This window comes from Enhydra lutris, unplaced genomic scaffold (genome assembly GCF_002288905.1).
Source record: "Enhydra lutris kenyoni isolate GAN:26980312 unplaced genomic scaffold, ASM228890v2 scaffoldscaffold9, whole genome shotgun sequence".
NCBI classification, from domain to species: Eukaryota; Metazoa; Chordata; class Mammalia; order Carnivora; family Mustelidae; genus Enhydra; species Enhydra lutris.
Genome location: NW_019154093.1, coordinates 13154053 through 13167360, shown reverse-complemented (window position 1 = coordinate 13167360; position 13308 = coordinate 13154053). Strand labels below are relative to the sequence as shown.

General features: G+C 56.8%; 1 protein-coding gene across 2 annotated transcripts in view; it reads left to right on the top strand.

Moving 5' to 3' along the window:
- LOC111143335 (solute carrier family 2 member 1) overlaps positions 1-12914 on the top strand; it is a 28336-nt gene extending 15422 nt beyond the window's left edge. For both annotated transcript variants that reach the window (XM_022497011.1, XM_022497010.1), the window contains 8 exons: positions 7447-7607; positions 7755-7995; positions 8635-8797; positions 8895-9082; positions 9341-9445; positions 9907-10008; positions 11234-11437; positions 11839-12914. In XM_022497011.1, the coding sequence (XP_022352719.1) occupies positions 7447-7607; positions 7755-7995; positions 8635-8797; positions 8895-9082; positions 9341-9445; positions 9907-10008; positions 11234-11437; positions 11839-12039 (1365 nt within the window). In that variant the 3' untranslated portion in view covers positions 12040-12914. The remainder of the gene's footprint in view (positions 1-7446; positions 7608-7754; positions 7996-8634; positions 8798-8894; positions 9083-9340; positions 9446-9906; positions 10009-11233; positions 11438-11838) is intronic.
- Positions 12915-13308: the final 394 nt, after the last annotated feature.

Here is a 13308-nt window from a genome sequence, read left to right as displayed (position 1 = left end):
GAGCCAGAGCATAATTAATTGGAGGGGGGGTTCCTAATTAATGATGGGCTTCGGGGTGGCTCTGGATGGAGCAGGGAGGAAGGCAGGCTAATGCTGGCGTGGGATTGATGGGGGCGGCCTTTCAAGGAGGAGTTGGCAGCTGGGCAGACCCTGAAGGGGAGTTGGCCCCTTGCGGAAGGAGGGACAGGTGAGGTGGCCCAGGCAGTGCACAGATGGAGTGGCAAGAAGCGTTGCCCTGATGTGGAACGGCGCACACCCCAACTGCCCGTCTTCATAGGATGCAGCCCTGGGCTGGTCCCTTCGGCCTGCTCTCTGAAGGAGACTGTACCCCACTAATGGTGAGGACGCCCCAAGCTGGAGCTTATAAAACAGGCCCCAAAGGGCTTCCTCCTGGAAGTGGTTAATTAATCATAACATTATCTTAAATGTTTACAAAGCACCTCCCGGTAAATTATCTCCTCACAGCTGCCCCGCAAGGCGGGTGGGGCTGGGTTATCTCCTCCTCCTAGAGGAGGAAGCTTTGACTGGTGAGGTCACTTGGAAAGTGAGAGGCTGAGCTACGGGTGGCCTCCAGGCGTCACCAGGGAGTGATGACCACATCCCTATGGTGCCCCTGCCAGGCCTCCTGTCTCCTGGGGAGGGGAGAGGGGGGAAGCCCGGCCACAGAGAGCAAAATAAATGAACAGGGCATCCTGACCACTGTCCTGGGTGGAGAGAACTGCCTCTCCCTTCCCCAAATGGCCGAGCTGCCAACAAGGGATGACTAGAGGCCATTAAGAATGCATGTGTTCCTGGCCAAGGGACATTGTTGGGCATGTCTTGTAATAAGGCAGCCTCAGAAACCAGAGTTGTGGCTGGAAGGGGCTTGATGGTCCACTGGCTCATCAACCCTTGTTTGACAAAGGAGGAACTTGGCCTGGAGAGCAGACAAGGTCAGCCCAAGATGACCCAGCTTGAAGAGGGGCTCTGCCCGCTGGGGCTGTGCTGGGCTCCAGGCTTCAGGCTCTCAGCTCCAGGCAGCCTCTCCTTAACTTCCATCAAGATCCAGAGAGTTCCAGGTCCTCCCCTCTCCCCTTCACCCATCTCCACTAACACAAACCCTTACAGCTTACTGTGTGCCAAGTCTTGCTCTCAGTGCTTCAAAAATCATCCTTCAGTTTCTTATAATAACCTTATTAGGTAGGCCCTAGAATCCCTGTTTTACAAGAAAGTGGGGGCACAGAGATTTTAAGCAATTAAACGAAAGATACCCAGCTAGTAAGCGGCAGAGCTGGGATTTGAATCCGGGGAGTCTGGCTCCAGTCTGCGTCCTTGCCCACCACAGTAGGAATGGCAGTTCCATACTACAGTCGGATGGGCAGCCAAACACTCTCACACACCTACAGCTGGTCCCTCTTGCTCTGACTTCCAGGCCAAGTCAAGCTCAGTCATGTACAGACCTCTCAACGGTCTCCCACACACAGTTGTACAATCCCGTACACCATTACAGCCTGTCTGAGCTGCGTCATCACTTCAGCCCTTCAGAGAGGTGGCTCATTTATTAGTTAGTGACTACTCTTTCTGCTTATCTAGCCCTGTTGCTGGGACCTAGTGACACAGATGAATCCTCCCCCTACCCCATGTTGAAATTGAGTCTAGATGGGGATACATGTTTCCTGATGATGAGCTGTCTCCGGGCAGCCATGGAAGTGTGCACAAGCCCTGTGGGAGCAGAGAAGGCGGAGGGAGAAAGTGCGTGGCCCGGAGAGCAGGGCTTTTCTCAAAATGAACTTCAGGGTGAGATCTTTGGCGTTGGTGGTGGGGGGCGAGTGCTGGCCTAAGTGGTGTAGTTTCATTGAGCAGCATTCCCACCAGTGTGACAACCAACAGTGCCTTCACACATAGCCAGATGTCCTCTGCGGAGCCAAGTTGCCCCTGTTTGAGAACCACTGTGATGGAGCGGGGGCGGGGGGTGGTTGGGGGGGTTGGGGATGGCTCTCGGAGTGTTTGTGTATACTCTGAAAGGTGATGAAGGGCCCATCGGGGAGAAGACAGGGAAAGGGCATGGGAAACGCAGAGATGCGGGGTGCCTGGGTGGTCTGGGGGGATGGTGAGGGGAGGGCAGTGGGGAGCCAAGCAAGGCTGTGAGCGGGGCCTGCTATGGGGACCTGAAGATCCTTCTGCTGGCAGGGGAGGCCCTGGAGACCAGGGACCTGTGAGGAAGCTAGAGCAAAGGCCAGGCCTGGGTTTTAGAGAGAAGCCATCTCAGGGCTCTCTCAGAGAAGCAGCGTGGGTGGTCGGAGCTTCTACTGGGGGGTTGTGACCCAGCTTCTAGATCCATCTGGCTTCTCTCAGTCTCCTCTGCAGGCCCTGGGAGGTGCCCCAGGGCACCAAGCAGGTGGGGCTATCTATCCAGCCCCACCGGTAGCATCTGCTGGAACTCCCCGCTGACCCTGGGGTGTGGCTGAGAGTTGCTATCAGGACAGAAGCTTTGAGGAAGGGTAGCTCTGGGGGAGGGGAAAGGAGGTACTAGGAAGTCGGGGTCAAGGCCAGGCTGAGGGACTGAACTGGACAAGCTGGCCCTTCTCTCTAACTGGAGCTCAGAGCTTAGGTAGCTCTTCAGCCCCTTCATACCCTCCACCCCCGGGAACATCTAGGACAAAGAAGAGAGGCTGGAGAGGGAGCTCTGACTCTCCCTCCCAGGATGATCTAGAAGACCCTGGGGTAGAGGAAATCTACAGGGAAGGATGTTGAGACCAGCCAGAGGTTCCAAAGCAGTCCCCTTCTCTTGGCAGTAGTTGAGAATTCTAGATCAAGGGTTGGCAGGGAGGCCAAATCCAGCTAGCGACTGTTTTTGTAAGGCCCTTGCACTAAGAATTGTTTTTACATTTTTAGAGGGTTGGGGGTGGTGGAGAAAAATCAGCTGTGCCCATTTTTAATTTTTTCTGTCTAGCCTTTTACGTAAAATACTTTGCAATCTCTGCCCTAAACTTTGACTTGTATGCTTCCTGCTGACAGGGAACTCACTACCTGTGACCTGAGCATTCCCATCCTTTGAAGCCTAGGAAGCTCATCTTCTGAGAGCTAAAGTCTGTGTCCTGGGGCTCTGTAGAACTGCTGGGTTTCTGTGCCTGGGGCAGCCAGGCAGGGTCTGAGGAAAGACTCCCAGAGGCAGGTCCCTAGTTCCCTTCAGGTCCTTTCTGGCACTGAATTCCTTGGGATAATCTTTGTCTTCAGGTGGCTTGAGTAGCAGCTTACTCTGTATGCTGGGCAGCAGACACTGCCTCATGCCCAGGGCCTGACTACCGACACTACCCAGACACAGAGGAAGTCTGAACTTCCTCCACAGACAAGCACACATGTGGTTCTTCTCCCACAGTTGCCTGCGCCCGGGGAGCGGGGGGGGGGATTCCCGAGGAGTCAGATCTATGATGCAAGCCTCCCCCCGCCACCCCCAGGAAAATTGCAGGCTGAGGAAGAGCTTTTTACTGGGAACCGTCTAGTCCAGGGATCTCAGCTGTCCAGAGCAGGCCCGCTTTGCCCCCCTGACCCCTGCGGTGTCCCCGATGGGCATCTGCCTTCTACGGTCAGTCAGTAGGGTGATTGGACAGAGATCCTTCATAGCCCTCAACTGCTGAGAGCCTGATGCCATGGTAGTCCCCGTTCTTCTCCCAGCATTCATGCACTCACACGGACCGTCGTGTGGGAAGGGTTGGGAAGGGAGCAGAGCTGCGGATGAATGGCTAAGGGTGGAGCATTGGAGGTGCAGGGCTTTGATGGCATGATGGGGAGTAATTAATCATGGGAAGCAGAACCGCTTCAGTTGATGGGAGGGGTCAGGAGCAGACTCCAGTGAGACCTAGGGCAGGTGCTGCACGGGTAGAGAATAGGACAGATCAGGAGGGATCTGTTTGGTGGGACCTAGTGACTGACTGCCTGCAGGGTGGCAGCAGGGTCAAGGCTTGTGAGGAGCATGTGAGGTGGAAGCTTTCAGAGAAGCACGAGCCTGGCCTCACCTCACGTACGAGCTGGGCTTTTGGAGGCTGCCAGTGACCCTGTTGCGGAGCCTGGGTCTGTGGGGTCCTTTTGGGGGACTGTAGGCTGCTCTTAGGGGCACCCAGCCACTGCTAGGATGGACGCTGAGGGCACAGACTAGGTTGGGGGTAATCCCAGAGCTTCTCCCTGTGTAGGTTCTTCTAATTCTCCAGGTACTCCCTGCCTTTCCTGGGCCCAAGGCCAGCTCAGGCCCACGTGGGCCATGGACCCCCAGGGGGGACAGGACACGGAGTCCCCACACTAGCAACAGAAATGGAAAACCAGACATACCTTCTTCCCAGAAATCTCAAGTGCCAGATCAAGAGGCAGGAACCCACTGTGCAGCCTCAACTTGGCCAGGAAGTGCCACTGGGGAGTGGAAAGGATGAGCCTGGAGCTGGGGCTTCGGGGACGGGGAGGGAGAAGGTGGAGGGGACTGGTGCCTCACCCTCAGCCATCCCCATTGAGTGGTCTGAGTGGCCGGGGAGCTCATGAGCTGTTGAGCTAGCTCTGGACAAGGTTGGGTCCCTCTGACTTGCTACCACAAGCAGCACACTTAACTGGGGGCGGGGAGCCTCTGGAAATGTGGTCCTCTCATTGGCCACCTCAGCATCCCCAGCCAGCCCCCAAGAAGAGGGTTAAAGACCTGAGCTGCTGAAAGAGCTCAGCCTCACATCTTTAGGCTCATTTAGGGAGTAAGCCCTTACTCAGCGCTTGTGGACTCTGCACGCAATTTGGGTAATTCCGTTATCTGGCTTCTTGGCAAAAATCAGAATGATGTATGTGGAGCGTTCTCTTGAGACAACATCTGAACCACGGGGGGCAGAGGAAGACCCTGTGAACTACAAAATGCAAACATTAAAGGTTATCTGGGGCAGAGGGGTGGTCTCCCTGCCCCTGGAGAGCGCCCCAGGGGCAGCAGAGTGAGACTGACAGAGGGAGATTTCCACCCCAATGATGGGTTCTTAGTGTCATTTATCTGGACAGTCCGCTTATCCAGGACGGCCTGTTCTCTGCAGAGCCTGATAAATGGAGCATTACTTCTCCCAACCAGTCCTCCTTGGGGGTTGGTGTTAGCCCTTGAAGAACAGAAGCACTTTGTTTTGTTTTGTTAAAATCTGCCTTCTTTCTGCCCCCCTCCCCCACAAGCAGGAGCAGAAGCAGAAGCTCCCAGGAGGAGAGCCTGAGGCCCTCTCTTCATTTCAGCCTCCCATTCCCTCACCAGGTGTCCCTGACACCAGCCCTGGGATAGGCCCCAGCCCTGGGATAGGGCCCAGTGTGAATCCTTGGGGTCCCTGTCCTCAGAGAGGACAGACTCCTGGGACCCTGTGAGCTGGATCTCACAAGTTCTCAGCATGGTTAAGGCAGGATGGTCCTTTCAGGTGGAATAACCGTGGAGAGTGTGGAAATGAGTCCTAGAGCTGAGGTAGAGATGGTGGGAAGTGGGGAGGTCGGACTGGTATCTGACCCGGAGCCTTCACTTTGAATTATGGGATGCAGGGTTGGCTGGACCTTGTCATTGGTCTGCACTGCCCTCGGGCCGGTCCTGGAACGTGATGGGGGTCCCTTGGCTCAGTCCCCAGGCACCACGCAGGCACTCTTACTCATTAGTTCCTTGCAGCACTCTGAAGTAGATATTGCTAATGTTGCCATTGGAGATGAAATAATTTGCCCAAAGTCACGGTTGTGATAACAGGGTAGAGCTGGGACCTGAACTCAGTTGTTGTCCAGGTTCATAACCCCTGTGCTCTCTGGCTTCCCTGGGACAGATGGGGGCTGCCTCCCTCTGTTCCCCAGGCCCATGTCAACCCATCCTAACCCCCTGGACCCTGGCCGCCTGTCAGCCATCTCCAGAGACCTGGGACCGATCATGGCAGCAGGGCAGGAAATGGAGAGGCCAAGGACCCATTGCAGCCATGGGGCCAGGCCCAGCATACTTGATGGTCCGTCCTGGGACCAAGGGCCTCAGACCCCCTCCACCCCCAACCTGGGCAGTTGGTAGCTGCCTACCGTTTTCTCCTCTGCTAGACCCCTGGGGCTTGGGAGGGTTAGGGAAGTCCAAGAGCAGTGGCCCGGAGGTGGTGCGAGCGGCAGCACACTGCTGCGTGCCGAGGGATTCACCGCGTGTTGCGGGGAGGGCTGCCTGGACAGGCTGGGCACGGGCTAGGTGGGCAAGGAGCCGAGTTTGAGCTGCAGGTGGTGGAAGCGGAGAGAGACATGCAGGTTTGTGACTGGCTGAACCCAGGAATATTCAGACTGTGAGCACCAGTGTGTGTGCGAGATGGTGCGAGTGCACAGAAGGCCTTTTCTGGGTACGTTGGGTCCATGCCCAGCTACGCATGTGGCTGGATGGGTTAGACCGGTCCCGTGGCACTGGGTGTGTGGCCGCGTTGCCTGAGAGTAGGGTGAATGTGTCCAGGTAGAACCGGTGGATCAGGCCAGGCCCTCCTTTGGGTGGGGGCAGGGCTGTGGGGGGGCAGGCCTCTAGGGCAGGTGTTTCCAGTTCCTGGAACTGCTTCCTTGTCCTTAGCCTTCCCCATACATCCCAGCTTGGCACCTGGCTCAGGGGAAGAGGTCATGGGTCATCCTTCGGGGTGGAACTCCCACAAATAGCTGGGCCAAGGGGTCAGAAGGCAGTTGTGTGAGGTTCAGGAGCACATCTTGCATGCCGGTGCTGAGGGTAAAGTCAGTGAGTGAGTCAGTGAGCTGCCCTTCCTTTATCCTAGAGCATCTGGAACCAGGAGCCATCTGTCCAGCTGTATTTCCTCCCCAGCCATGGGGTTGGGGAGAAGGCGCAGAGGCCAGGAGAGCCTTGGGTGCCATGAAGAGAAGAGGGGGGGCAAGTCGGAGGAGACGCTTTCTCCCTGCACCTCTCCCTACCCTGTGCCTGAACTTCACTGTGGGTCATTTGCTGTATCCCCCTCCCGCTAGCAAGTTCTGTTAACCTTGTGACCCCCAAGGGTACTGGAAACTGCATCTGGGGGAAGCATAAAAGCTGGCTCCCCATGGGGCGCCTGGCTGGCTCAGTGGGTTGAGCCGCTGCCTTCGGCTCAGGTCATGATCTCAGGGTCCTGGGATCGAGCCCCGCATCGGGCTCGCTTCTCGGCGGGGAGCCTGCTTCCTCTCCTCTCTCTCTGCCTGCTTGTGATCTCTCTCTGTCGAATAAATAGATAAAATCTTTAAAAAAAAAAAAAAAAAAAAAAGCTGGCTCCCCTCTTGGAGATGGAGCCCAGCCCCTTCTTTCTCACCTGGGGAAACCGAAGCCCACCAAAGGGAGGGACTTGGCTTAAGGACATGCAGTGAGCTTGGGGCCCAGCCAGGTGCTGGGCCCTCTCTGGCACACTGTGGTCAGTGGCCCCCATGGAGGGGACCACGCAAGGGGAAGAAGGGCAGCTGCCTCCCCTCCCCAGCAGGCTGCTTCTCCTCCCGCAGGTGATCGAGGAGTTCTACAACCAGACATGGATCCACCGCTATGGGGAGCGCATCTCGTCAGCCACGCTCACCACCCTGTGGTCCCTCTCTGTGGCCATTTTCTCTGTAGGAGGCATGATTGGCTCCTTCTCTGTGGGCCTTTTTGTTAACCGCTTTGGCCGGTGAGCAGAAGGGGTTCTGGCTGTGGCTAGGGGGTCCCAGATGGGGGACGGGAGACTTCCCTGCCTGTTCAGGGTGTTGTCTGTGACCTAGCCCCTGGGACTCTGGGGAGATGCAGGCACGCACCTGACTGGTGACCCCACCCCCAGGCGGAACTCCATGCTGATGATGAACCTGCTGGCCTTCGTGTCCTCTGTGCTCATGGGCTTCTCGAAACTGGGCAAGTCCTTTGAGATGCTCATCCTGGGCCGCTTCATCATTGGTGTGTACTGTGGCCTGACCACAGGCTTCGTGCCCATGTACGTGGGGGAGGTGTCCCCTACGGCCCTCCGCGGGGCCCTGGGCACCCTGCACCAGCTGGGCATCGTCGTCGGCATCCTCATTGCCCAGGTAGGCCGGGGCGGGGTCTGTCTGCTCACACTGTCCCCTCCCCGCGTGCCCCACAGCTTCCATGGCTCTCGTGTTTCTGTCCAGATATCTCCCCGATGATAATTCTCACCCAGCCTTCTGCAGCCCTGCAGTGAAGGATGGCCTCTTGGCACACATCCTAGTAGGCCCAGATCCCAGCGAACACTCCGCCACTCATGACTTCCCCACGGCCTCCCAGGCATGAGAGCCAAGTCCAGATGACTTGGCCCTTCTCGTCCCAGCCTCCTCAGCCTTGTGTCCTGTCCTGCCCCTGTATCTCCACATGCCGGGCTCTCCCATGCCTCCAGGCCTTGATGCCTTTACATGGACACCACCTTCTCTCCAGAAGGCTTTCCCTTCCCCATCCCCATCCCCAAAGCCCCCATGCCCTGTGACTCACCCTTGCCACATGTGTCCTCCCACTTGTGCTGTGAGGTAGGTCCTGCTTTTCCCTGTGTGACGACTGAGGGAACTGAGGTTCGGAAGAGCCTCGCCTCGCCTCGCCTGACTGGCAGCCCCTCTACAAAGTGGGCGGAGGCCACGGGCTGGAGCGGGCCTGGGAGCAGGGGTGGCTAGGGCGGGGGTGCCCGGGGCCGCTTCCTCCATCCCGGCCTCCTCCAGGTGTTCGGCCTGGACTCCATCATGGGCAACGAGGACCTGTGGCCCCTGCTGCTGAGCGTCATCTTCATCCCGGCCCTGGTGCAGTGCGTCCTGCTTCCCTTCTGCCCCGAGAGCCCCCGCTTCCTGCTCATCAACCGCAACGAGGAGAACCGGGCCAAAAGTGGTACGGGCAGGGCACTGCCCTCCTCCCCAGCCCCCGGCCCTGGCCGCCTTCCTGCTCTGAGGCACCCCCACCTTCCCTCCGGTCCCTCCCCCCGCAGTGCTGAAGAAGCTGCGCGGGACGGCTGATGTGACCCGAGACCTGCAGGAGATGAAGGAGGAGAGTCGGCAGATGATGCGGGAGAAGAAGGTCACCATCCTGGAGCTGTTCCGCTCGCCCGCCTACCGCCAGCCCATCCTCATCGCTGTGGTGCTGCAGCTGTCCCAGCAGCTGTCGGGCATCAATGCTGTGAGTGCCCCCTCAGCCGCCCTTGCCCGTGGGCCGCAGCCAAACCCTGCGGTCAAGTGTGTGCTGGGACCAGATCCCCCACTGAAAACAAACACCCCTGCCGCAGGAACGGCTTTCCTGCAGAGCCAAAACCCCTCAGGGCCCTGGTGCCGGGTCCCCTTCATCCTTTCCTTGCCTTGGGTCCTGTACCCGCAGGGACAGCAGCAGGAGAATGGCTGTGGCACTTGGCCAAACCCCAACCACTTGTCCGTCCCCTAGGTGTTCTATTACTCCACGAGCATCTTCGAGAAGGCGGGGGTGCAGCAGCCTGTGTACGCCACCATCGGCTCCGGCATCGTCAACACGGCCTTCACTGTCGTGTCGGTGAGTCAGGGTTAGGGCCCGCCCCCACTCAGCTGTCGGGGTCTGGCTCAAGGTGGCCTCAGGGCCTTGCTGCCGAACAGCAGCATTTACTGTGAGCCGAGCGCGTTAGGTTCTCGCAAGTACGTGTTGGCGCATCCTCCCAAGCCTGTCCGGTTCATTACTCCAGTCTAACAGCCCATGACACGGATGCTAAGAAGTGCACTGGCTGCCCACAGTCCCAGCCAGAATGCTCTGCGCCCTCTGGGGCCAGCCGTCACCCTAGCCTGCCGTCCGGATCCGGCGCTCTGCCCCTCAAATCCTGTGTAGTCCCCAAGCTGAGCCCCAGCGGGGAGGCGGTGCAGTGTTCCCTGGTGTCTGCAGTGCCGCGTGGCTTTCCCAGCATTGGCGACGAGCCTCTGGATGGGGTTGGGGGTCAGAGAGGCAGCAGGAGCGGGTGGCGCTGACCCCATGTCTGCCCACAGCTGTTTGTGGTGGAGCGCGCTGGCCGCCGGACCCTGCACCTCATCGGCCTGGCCGGCATGGCAGGCTGTGCCGTGCTCATGACCATCGCGCTGGCGTTGCTGGTGAGTGACCACGCTATGGGAGTGGGGTGGCACGAGTTGGGGGATAGCACCAGGAGCTTCGGGTCCCAGAAGGAGGATGACAGCCACAGCCTGGCCAGGGGCATCCAGAGCCCCGGTGGGAGCTGCCCTCTCCCTAGTTCTGCCCCTTTCTTCCCAACCCCACTCGGGCTCAGGTCTGACCTCCTGGCCCCCTAGGCTGTCTCCTTCCACCCACTTAGGACTGGTCGTGCCCTGGCTTTTCTGGGTTTGGTGCATTCTTGCCACAGCACCTCTGGCCCTATAACCTAAGCATCCTCTCCCCAGGAATTGCTCTGCCAGTACTGAGCCTTTCAAAGTCTGCATCCATGGCCTTAGTTCATCTGTAGAAGAGCCCCAGGAAATAGGAGCCCCCGCAACCACCAACACATGGAAGCGTGCTTTCTCTCGTTCTCAGCCACCACCCCGTGGGGTGCAGTTAGTATTCCTAGTTCCCAGGTGCGGTAAACGTAGTCCAGTGAGGCGAGGAAGGTAGCAGATAAAGGACAAAGCTAGGAGCTCATCTCAGGTCTGCTGGTTACAACGGTGACCGTGTGCAAGCCACCTTCGCTGCATAAACCCTCATTTGTCCACCTCCGGGGCAAGGAAGCAGCGGTTTGCTCATTTGACAGCTTAACCAAAGTCTGGAGAGTCTGGTGATGGCTGAGAGGTCTGGCACGCTGCAGGGGATTCGTAACAGATCTGGGATCAGAACCAAAGCCTGTGGCTTTTCCACGGTGGCCTCCTGGAGGACAATGATGATATCTGGCCACCTGTTTGGGACCCATTCTGCTGGTCCTGAGCTGGGCACCTTACAGTCCTTAACATTTACCCCAGGAATGTTCTTCCCCATCATTCAGCTTCCAGCAGACTGCTCTGCATCCAGAGCTAGGGGACCACAGGAACCTCTTCTTAGCCCCTCCCATGTGCACCCTTGTCCCGAAGGGTACACTCCACTGCACACCCGCCCTACAGGACTTAGGTCATTTTGTTCAAATGAGGAAAGTGAGACCCAGTGGAGAGTCTACGTCATGTAGCCAATCCAGGATCAGCCCCAAGCCTAATGTATCCAATCCAGGATCAGCCCCAAGCCGCCTGCCTCCCAGGCCAGAGCTCTTAGCCCTACCCTGGGCTACGTCAGCAGTGTGTTTTCTTGGAGCGTCCCATCACCGCCTAATCCATTTTTCCACCCCTCTCTCATCCTCAACAGGAACAGCTGCCCTGGATGTCCTATCTCAGCATCGTGGCCATCTTCGGCTTTGTGGCCTTCTTCGAAGTGGGCCCTGGCCCCATCCCATGGTTCATTGTGGCTGAACTCTTCAGCCAGGGTCCCCGCCCAGCTGCCATTGCTGTTGCTGGCTTCTCCAACTGGACCTCGAATTTCATTGTGGGCATGTGCTTTCAGTATGTCGAGGTGAGAGCCGCCCGCCTCCACGCCCATCGTTCCTCTCCAGCTTGCAGGCCCCTCGCACTGCTGTGCCAAGTGCTCTCCCAGTTCTTCCATCAGAAGCCTGCTGAGGAGGAAATCGAGGCTCCGAAGCCCAGATCACACAGCTAAAAACACTGACCTCCATTCCAGGGTTCTTTCTTAGCTTTGAATTGTCTCCATTCTGCTCTGCTGGGGGGGGGTCCCTGCCCCCTGGAGCCCGTTATGTGCCAGGTGCAGGCAGTGTCATTTAATCATCCCAGCACTCCTTGGGTTGTGCGTAGTTGTTCCCTTTTTTCAGATCAAAGGCCCCAAGTCATACAGGTCAAGACCCTACAGCCAGGGGGAAGGGTCAATGCTCCAAGCGAGTGTATCTGTGTGTCTTTCAGCAACTGTGTGGGCCGTATGTCTTCATCATCTTCACCGTGCTACTGGTTCTCTTCTTCATCTTCACCTACTTCAAAGTGCCTGAGACGAAAGGCCGGACCTTTGACGAGATTGCTTCCGGTTTCCGGCAGGGGGGAGCCAGCCAAAATGACAAGACACCCGAGGAGCTCTTCCACCCCCTGGGAGCTGATTCCCAAGTGTGAGGCGCCCCACACCACCAGCCTGGCCTGCTCCCAGCAGCTCCAAGGATCTCTCGGAGCACAGGCAGCTGGATAAGATTTCCAAACTGACAGATTTCAGCAGAGCTGGGCCTGGGGCTCCTTCCTTCAGCCAACAATGATGTCCAGAAGAGTATTCAGGACGTTAATGGCTCCAGGATTTTAACAAAAACAAGACTGTTGCTCAGATCTATTCAGACAAGCAACAAGTTTTATAATTTTTTTATTACTGATTTTATTATTTTTTTATCAGCCAGAGTCTCCTCTATCTACACCCCAGACTTCACCCTGAATGGCTCAGTACCTGAAGGTGGGGACCAAGCCCTGCCTAGACACTTGCCTTCCTCACCACGCTAATCTGTAGGGCTGGACCTATGACCAAGGACACACTAATCGAACTATGAACTATGAAGCTTCTATCCCAAGAGGTAGCTGTGGCCACTGTCTTCTGAGGCCTGGATCTCCCTGCCCTAAGTGTCAGGCTCCATTAGGGTTCGCCCTTCCTACCCAACCACTTAAAGTAATTTTGCCTTGCCTGAGACCAGTTGGGAGCACTGGGGTGCAGGGAGGAGAGGGGAAGGGCCAACTGGGCTACCAGCTTCTAGTCTCCTTTGCACTGAGGGCCAGACGATCATCACGAGAGGAGGGCCCTGGGAGGCTGAGAACCCACTGCGCAAGAAGACCACAGACACTCCTGCCCTGCTGTGTATAGATGGAAGATATTTATATATATTTTTTGGTTGTCAATATTAAATACAGACACTAAGTTATAGTATATCTGGACAAACCAATTTGTAAATACACCACCTTACTCCTTCTGTAACTTACCTAAACAGATATAAATGGCTGGTTTTTAGAAACATGGTTTTGAAATGCTTGTGCGTTAAGGGTAGGGAGATTTGGATGGAATGGGAGAGAAGCAACTGCCGTAGCGACCATGACCTTTTGGACTTCTGACTCAAGATCCAGTCCCATCCAAGCACTTCTGATCAACACCCTTCTCCTGCTTTGTCTGTCTAGGGCCATTCCTCCGTGAATGCAGCTGACCTCACTGATCTCCAGAAGCCAAGCAGGGTTGGGCCTGATTAGTACTTGGTTGGGAGACCCCTTATTACCCAGAGAAAATCTAAATAAGCTGGCATTCGAGGCATTCCTCTTTTCCTTCACATGATAGCTGGTTTTCAGAAAATGATGTGCTAAACTTGATAGGTATTATCTTGAATGTGAGGTAGGTACTATATCTGCATTTGATAG